This window comes from Apodemus sylvaticus, chromosome 17, assembly GCF_947179515.1.
Source record: "Apodemus sylvaticus chromosome 17, mApoSyl1.1, whole genome shotgun sequence".
Classification (NCBI taxonomy): Eukaryota; Metazoa; Chordata; class Mammalia; order Rodentia; family Muridae; genus Apodemus; species Apodemus sylvaticus.
The window spans coordinates 70,764,144-70,772,438 of record NC_067488.1 but is presented as its reverse complement, the minus strand read 5'-3'; the positions used below and the strand labels follow the sequence as shown (position 1 = coordinate 70,772,438).

Genomic DNA, 8,295 nt, shown 5'->3' with positions numbered 1-8,295 from the left:
TCTTCATATGCTATCCTTGGGCCCAGCAGAGGGCACTACTGTTGACAGCTCTCTCCTGCGGTAGTTAAAGCCCACCCAGTCAGGCTTCCCTGCCATCTAGGCTCATCACTCCTAAAATGGAGGAAAACACTTTCCACCCTAACTGACAAAGAGAAGACAGCTTGGTGCGCGAGACTTTGTTGAGAGGTCTGGGGTTTATGTACAAGAAAGGAAATGGTACATGTACAAAACAAAGTGCCCTGCATTCCCTTCCAGTCAGAGTCCAGTAGGGAATTGAGCAGACAGTCTGTGAAGATCCTCTGTTGCCTGTTCCTGGGCCAGGATCCACCTAGCTGAGGAAAGGTGAGACTGCCGGCACATCCTTCCTCTAGCAATCTTGGAGCTGGTACAGACAGTGCCTCTTCAGTCAGTGGGAAGACAGTAGCAGGGTGGGGTCCAGGCCCTTCCTTTCATTGTTTGGAGCAGGAAGTGCCCATCTAGAGGGTGGCCACCAGGGGTCAGCTGCTCCCACTGCCACCCACTCTCCATGTTAAGCGTTAGCCCTTCCCTTTGCACTGTTGAAAGCCAAGTCTCCCCCACAGCCTTTGGTTTTAAGGAAGTGGAGCAAGATACTCCTGCAAGAAGCAACTGGATGCCAGGGTGGGCGGGACCACGGGTCTAGGAGAGCAGAACAACAACAAAACCCAGGAGACTCGGCAGCACACGCAAGAAGGCCAGTGGGCCCAATGCTGCTCCTCTTCCCCTTTTACTAGGGCTCAGCAGAGTGGGCTTCACTCTGACACCATCCAATCCTGGCAGGGTCCAGGGATCCGTTAGTCTGGATACCCTCAAAACCAGAGCTGACTGTGGGACTGCAAAAGGGGGCAGGAAGGAATGAACCTGTATTTCTTCATGGATCCTCCTCCTTTTATCCCACTAGACCCTAGGAAGAGGGGCTGTGTACCCTCATGAGCTGAAGCTGGAAGTGGTTTTTCTCAGCCCTGAATTGACCCTTCAGGAAATGAAGTGGGGGCAAAGTGCACTATGGGGGTACTAGGGAAATGCCAGGCTCCTACAGACCTAGTGCCCACAGTGGCACAGGGACGAGCCAGCCTCAGAGCTGGAGCAACTGCAGTTGGAACAGCACAGCCTTCTGCTGAGCCCTGGGTCCACTGTCCAGATCTGCAGGACTCTTGAGTATTAAAGTACTTCTGCCTCCGGGAGGATCTCAATGGGGACCTGGAGCCCGAGGAGGGCCACTGGGTGGTATGGCACTCCTGGCTTGGCTGTGAACGACCATGGGTTGGTGATGGAAGCCTGTGGGGAAAACAAGCGCAAGAGCAGTGAACAGGCAGGGAGACTGAGCAGGACAGCACCTGAGGAAGTGGCCATGAGAGGCCAGGGAAGATTTGAGGGGTTTGAGGACCAGCTAGAAAAACTGCTGAAGCTGTTCTCAGAGGGTAGCATAGGAAACTAAAGGCCACCCAGGAAAAGACTATAAGCCAAACTAGATGTCAAGAAGCAGAGGTTAAGGGTCATCTATCCCTGAGTAGGAACTACTGCCAAGAGCTCTAAGGGGAGGCCAGGACACAAGTTACCTTGGGTCTATAAATGGAGCCTCACCATTACCTCACCTAATGGTAATCCAAACCATTAGATCTTGCCTGCTCTGGCATAGCTCCTAACCCTGGCCCAGAAACTCCTTAGCCCTTGGATCTTAGTAGTTAGGACAATATTAGTGGTGGGGGGGGGGACACATGCAGGGATAAGCTGTGATTCTTGGAGCATGAAACATGCAAAGTCTGTGTGTCTCCATCAGTGGGAGGCTGCTACTAGATGATCCCAAGGCATGCAGAGAGGGCAGCTACAGTGCCCAGTACCTGTCAGGGGCCCCAGCCTTGAGGGCTAACAGTTTGACTCATCATGGTGGGCTGCATCACAGAAGAAACGTGAGCCCCGCTTGGCAGTACGTGCCGTGAAAGGGACACTCTTCAACACTATGACCCAGGAGAGACAGCGATCAGGTTTTATAGGAAAATAGACTAGGAAGAAGGGCCAACAGGGGTGAGGCCAGGCTCTGGGAACTGGGCCCAATGGACAAATGTCCCACCTGTGATGATGTCCTCAATGGTACCATCCTTCCCCTCGTAAACAGGCCGGTGTTCCTTAGCTTGGCGCCGCCTCAGCTCTGCAATTAGCTCCTGCTGTTGCCATTTGTTCCGCTGGGATGGAGTCTAAGGCCAGATATTAGAAGGGGAAGGAAGTCATCACTAACCCAACAAGCAACTGGTTCCTGTCCCAAGATACAGGCTGAAGATGACCCTGCTGAGAGTAACCCTGTGTCCTGCCCATCTGTGCCTGCCCCTCCCTCTGGACTCTCCCTGTCAGCCACTCCAAGGGAGAAGGAAGGAGGGAGGGAGAGAGGGGAAGGGAGAGGGAGGGAGAGAGAGAGAGAGAGAGAGAGAGAGAGAGAGAGAGAGAGAGAGAGAGAGAGAGAGAGAGAGAGAGTGTGTGTGTGTGTGTGTTGGTTCCCCATGTCCCTGCTCCCTGCCCCCTGCATCCTCAGTTCCGTGTCCTGCCCTGCAGACCAGCTCTTGGTCCCACCCACCTTGGCATCCAGCTTCTTGGCTTCCTGAGCCAGCTGCTTCTCCCGCATCACCTCCTCTTGTTTCTTACGAGCTTCATTCTCTTGTTCTGCTTCCTTAGAGAGGATGGAGAGAGGGGGAGCTTGGGCTTTTCATAGGCTGGAAGGGAGGGGCTGACACTAAGCATGGAGAGTGGGTGGCAGTGGGACCATCTAACCCCAGGTGGCCACTCTCTGGAGGGGCACTTCCTGCCCCAAACAATGAAAGGAAGGACCTGGGCCTCCACCCTGCCCACCAGTCCACAGTTTAGAGGCCTGTCACCGCCAGCTTCCATGGTTCCTTCCCTAGACCTCAGGAACTAGAAAAGACTCAGACTTGAAGCCCAGGCTCGCTCTCGACTAATCATCTCCTACTGGCCAAACTCCTGAAACATTTCTTCAACTTACCTTGTAAGAACGAATGAATCGGACAAATACTGGGAAAAACACAGAAGGAGGTGTGGTCTTGGGACTCTCACCAAAGTAGCGCACAACTGCATTGTAGGCTTCCTGGGTAAAGGGCAGAGAGGGTCATCCCAGTGGGTAGAAGCCCAGTGCTCACATATGGACAGAAGGCCCACAGGATGTCTGCTGTCTTTAAAGTCCCTTGCTACCCACTGGCCTTCCCCATACCTCCCTGAAGTGGCCGTGTGCAGGCTCTAGGTGTCCGCTGCCGCCCTCTCCAATTCCTTGCTCACCTCAGCAGTCTTGGCATCACGCTGGAGCTTGTCCAGTTTGCCTTCATTGGTACTAAGGAAGTTCCGAAGAACGCTGTTGTCATGGATGCTGCATTCCCGCCGAATCAGCTCCATTCCCCGGCCCAGCTCTTTCACGTCTAGCAGCACGTTCTCCAGGGACACTATTTACCAAGAGCGTGGCTGAGGCTTACCCAGGACCGCAGCACATTTATCCCACCATGTCCCCTTGGCATAGACTTCAATGATGTAGAGAAGTCTGTGCCAAGCAGGCTGGCCTCTCTCAGGCAGAAGGAAGGAATGGAGGGTCAGAGTTCATGGACCCAAAGAACAAGGTCGCAAAGGAAGGAAAACCTTCAAACTGGAGCTGCCTGGGCCTGCTGTTGCTTTCTCATGGGCAGGACAGAGACAGTACTGTGTATCTGTCTGTAGGGGGCTGTACAGGTTTTCTAATCACATTGCATACATGATAGAGAAATGCAACCTCTGGGCCAGTCTAAGGGAAGCCTGATCCTACTTGAGCCCAGAGGAAGAAGGCTCGTTCTCTCTGGAGTTGCTCCTGCTCAGAGCTTTAGCAGAAAGCTTTAAAGTAGTAAGAAGATGACAAAAGCCAGAAATGGAACAGGTGTTTCTCCTCAGCTTCCTGGGACTATCCTGGAAGAGGGAGTCCGCACCTGCTGCAGCCTTCTCCACAAAGTGCAGCTCATGCCAGAAGTTAGCCAGTTCCGGGTATTTCTCCTTCACCGTCAAGGCAATGAAGTGCAGCAGTGTCATCTTCCGGTCAGTGGACTTGGTGTCCAGCAGCTGAAAGGGAGTGGTGGCAACAGCGCTAAGCACCCTGGCTCTGGCACTGGTGTCCAGCTGTCCTGCACATGCTGTCCCTGCCATCTTACCAGGTCCAGGCTCTGGAGCTTGAAGCCGTAGACAGCACCTCGCTTGCTGCTGTTCATATAGTTCCCCAATGCAAGTATGATCTGTTCATAAAATGCAAGGAAGGCCGGTCGCAACGCTTCCCAAGGCCCCACCCCAGGACTTGAGAACCACCAGAGCCAGTCACTCCCATTCCCAACCTCCAGCATCTGCTTCAGTTTCTGTGAGGACTTGACAGAGGCAGAGGCTGCAATGATGGCATTCAGTTGCTGAAAGACAAGAGGAACACTGTGATACCCAGGTTGGGAGGAGGATAGTTGAGGCATAGATCAGAAGGAGGGACAGTGGACGTGACTGGTGACAGCAGTAGAAAGTGATTCGGGAAGAGGGTGTACCGGTGTGAGCATCTGCAGATTGTCCTGAAAGTTGCCGAGAAAGGCCATGCCAGCCATCCGCTGGGTCAGCCGTTCCACCTTGCTGAAGAGCAACATGAAGCGGTCCTCAGCGGCCAGCTCCTCTAGCGGCTGCCGCTCACGCTCATACTGCCGCAGCAGTTTCACCTCTGCCTCTGTAGGCAGGAAGCGCATCAGGCACTCCACGAAGTCTACAGGTAGTGTCTGTAAGTCAAACCTGTGTAGGACCAACAACACAGCACTTCAGGTCTGACATCTGTCCATATTTTCCCCTCATCCTTAGAAAGACTGGAGAGCAATACACAGGACAGAGCTAGAGGCAAAAGCATTCCTTCATCTGTCCTAACAAACTGGCTTTCCTGTCTGTTCTCTGCTAACATGGCGGTTTCCCTGTTGATGCTATTCCAGATACACGCTTCCTTCTGCGCTGAGCATACAGCTTCTCTCATTGATCCTGAGACCCACAAAGGAGTCAGTATGCTCTGTTCTGGTTAGTGAGTAACTAAGAAATGTGAGCAAGTGCTGTCAGGAGGCCTGGAATCTAGGGAAACCCATCTGCTGTGGGGACAATTGGGACAACAGCTGTCTGAGGACCAAGGCCAAGTTGGTGGGAGCCTCACGTGTGGATGGCCCTGCAGATCTCCTCAGCTGAGCGCCCAGCCTTCCGAAGGGTGATAGCCAGGTTCTTGGCACGATTGGCTTCCAAAAGGGTCACCTTGCTGGCAGCCTTTTGTGCTGTCTTATTCTTGGAGCAGATGAGGTCAAGAGCAGGACCCTGGGCTTTTGTCTTAAATAACTCTTCAAACTTGTCCAGGTCTAAGTCCTGGCAGAAATAGTAAGAAGGGACAATGTTGAAGGCTCAAACAATGATAATACCCACTGATCTGCAAGGATCCAGTCATGACTGGATAATGGTGTCAGTTCTGCTCTGCCTAAAAGTTTTTCCAAGAACAGAAGATCGGGTTCTAAAGTCATCCCAGTCTTCAGGCCCCACCTTAGCCCCACCCTTCTGGACCCCAGATCCCTGTCACCTCCAAAATCTTCTCATCATCAAGTTCACTGAAGACAGTGCCATTGATCTGATTGGGTTTCAGTGCTGTCCAGTTGAAGACTGGCAGCCGGAACTTGGTCTTGATAGGTTTCTTGATGCGAATGGCTAAGTTTTAGATGGAGGACAGGTGTGAGGTAAGAATGAAGGGAAAAACTCCAATAGCATTGCCCAGAGCCCCGAGGACACTCACCTGACAGGCCCACTGTCAGCACCACAGAAGGAGCAGCACCAGGGAGAGGTGGGGCAGGGGGACACTTGTCTGGGAAGAATAAATGCCATCATTATCCACAGTCCTAAGACTCTAGGCTGCCCAAACTCTGCCTGCCTCTCTCTCCTGGACTTTCTCCTGTCAGTTTAACCCTCAGCTTGGCTGCTTTCAGAGGAATAATTCAGAGCAGCACCTTAGAGATTCTTGAAGCAGAATCTGCTTCCAGCATTCTCATCTATTTCCCATAAATACTGGTCCTCCCTTAGCCCTCTCTCTCATCCTGACTTGATATCTTTCTAGCCCTCAAATGATACTATTTCCCAGTTGTTTCCTAAGAAAGACACTTCTGACTACAGTCCTGGCCTCACAAAAAAAACTACCCTCCAAGCTTGGAAGTCCCAGTTACCTGGTAGTGGAGGAGGGGGCGGGGGCAAAGGTGGAGCTGGTGGAGAAGGCAGAGGAACAGTCTCCTCAGTAGGTGGGGCTGGAGCCAGCAGGTCCAGGTCAGAGGGTGGCATGCCTTCAGTCAACTCTGTAGGGCCTACCCGGGCTAGGGCTTCGCTACCACCCATGGATTCCAGGCCCCGGGCACTTGGCTCCAGGTGGCATCGGCGCTGAAAGGCCTCCTCCTTTTCCTTAATGAGCCTCCGAAGAGTATGCACCTGATTGCTTGTGTTCTCATAGGTCTCCTATCAGGCAGACAGTAACATCAAGGGAAGAATGGGCTGAAGGTTCTACAGTCAGTTACCCTGGGAGTCAGACTTCCTACCCAGCAGACTCTCAGGAAGGGTCATCTCAGTGTGCTCAAAATAGAAGAAATCCAGGTGAGGAATAGCAAAGCTGGAGTGTGGCAGAGCAGAGTAAGCTTGCTTCCACTGGTATTCTGATAGGTCCCTTTTCTCTGCTCACTCTGTTCTCACGGCATAGGCCCCTCAAGGCTGAAGGAAAGAGATGTTCCTTTGAAACTCACATTGGTCCCCTGCTCGATGGGTACTGCTGTTCTCTCCACAGACCTTAGGTCTTCATTATTGCTTTTATTTCATTGGCTGTGGATATCTGCTCAAATGGAAGCTTCATGGATAAGTCTTTGTGATCTCTTATCGTCCCTGGCTCCCTTTCTGGTGCTAGGCAGGGATAAGCAGATATACACTGAGCTGAGCTCAGTAGCCAACATAACCATTGAGACAAAGCGGTTGTGGGCCTGGCTTTATAACTAAGCTATAAAGTTAGGAGAAAGAACACAAGAGACTAAAATATGAGAAGCACTGGCTGCAGGACGGTAATAAACAGACGGGCTCCTCTAATCATGCTCAGCGAACAGGGCTGAGCAGCATAAGAAGAACAAGCCAGCAAATGGGCAGGAAGATGGTGGCCTGCCCTGGATTCTATGGGTCCAGGAGCACATCTGGGTCTGGCCAACTCCAGCTTCAAGATTCTTTCTCAGGATAAAATCACTGAGAAGAAGCTCACCTTTAGTCCCAGGATTTGGGAAGCAGAGGCAGAGGCAGGAGAGATCTCTGAGTTCGAGGGCAGCCTGGTTTACAGACTGAGTTCTAGAACAGCCAGGGCTACAAAGAGAAACCCTGTCTCAAGAAGAAGAAAAGGAAAAAGGAAGGAGAAGGAAGAAAGAGGGAGGAGGAGGGGAGAAAGAAGAAAAGAAAAACCCAGGAGGTAGGGTGGATCACCAGGTCACCTTTGGCTGAGTGCCTGAGCATAGACACGATTTGGGAAGAGAAGAAGCCCTGCGGAGCTGGGACCTGGGTCAGCGGAGGCCTCCCCACTGCCCCTCCCCTTACTGGCACCTTGATGTTCTCCAGCTCCTTTTCCCGCTGTAGCAGCTGCTTCTCCAGTTCTGCCACCCGCATCATATTCTCATTCTCCAGGTCCAGAAGCTTCTCTGTGAGCTACAAAATGGGGAAGGCATATTGAGAGCTGTGTTCAAGCCTACTCAGCATAACTTAAAGTCAATGCAGGACCTGAAAAGCTATGTCCAAAAGGCAGCCTTGTTCAGGTGGCTTCCCTACACTGACTCTTAGGGACCAGCAGTCCTGACACTATGAAATAGAAACAGATACAAGGCATAGTCCGTTCCAAGTTCAAGGCCAAACCCAACCATAGAGGTCAGCACATTGCAGTAACGCTCAGAAGCTTAGGCCAAAGTACGGTCTGAAGGGGCTTAGCGGTTCTCAAGGTTTCCTGTGGTGCACTCTGGAGGCAGGAAGTCAGTCCTGGGTTCCTGGAACCCAGCTGTGCCCATCCTTCCAGGCTCCCACAGTAGCTCTGGAAAGCAAAGGACACTCACATGGGACACATGCTCCTCCAGTTCTTCCACCTTTTCCAGGGCTACATTCTTGGTTTCCGCATCCTCCAACAAGCCTCCCACGTCAAACACATTGTCCAGATATGCTTGGATCTGCACCTGTAACTTCTCGCTCTCCGTGTGCCTTGATTTCTGT

The 8,295-nt window shown here is 52.3% G+C and overlaps 1 protein-coding gene across 1 annotated transcript in view; it reads right to left on the bottom strand.

The window, feature by feature from the left end:
* Nucleotides 1–175: 175 nt before the first annotated feature.
* Fmnl3 (formin like 3) overlaps nucleotides 176–8,295 on the bottom strand; it is a 53,890-nt gene continuing 45,770 nt past the window's right edge. Inside the window, 16 exon segments of the mRNA XM_052161772.1 lie at nucleotides 176–1,258; nucleotides 1,261–1,296; nucleotides 2,090–2,213; nucleotides 2,588–2,680; nucleotides 3,011–3,112; nucleotides 3,301–3,461; nucleotides 3,972–4,101; nucleotides 4,191–4,271; nucleotides 4,368–4,436; nucleotides 4,563–4,797; nucleotides 5,201–5,403; nucleotides 5,612–5,736; nucleotides 5,822–5,890; nucleotides 6,246–6,528; nucleotides 7,642–7,743; nucleotides 8,142–8,291. Of these exon segments, the coding sequence (XP_052017732.1) occupies nucleotides 975–1,258; nucleotides 1,261–1,296; nucleotides 2,090–2,213; nucleotides 2,588–2,680; nucleotides 3,011–3,112; nucleotides 3,301–3,461; nucleotides 3,972–4,101; nucleotides 4,191–4,271; nucleotides 4,368–4,436; nucleotides 4,563–4,797; nucleotides 5,201–5,403; nucleotides 5,612–5,736; nucleotides 5,822–5,890; nucleotides 6,246–6,528; nucleotides 7,642–7,743; nucleotides 8,142–8,291 (2,247 nt within the window). The 3' untranslated portion in view covers nucleotides 176–974.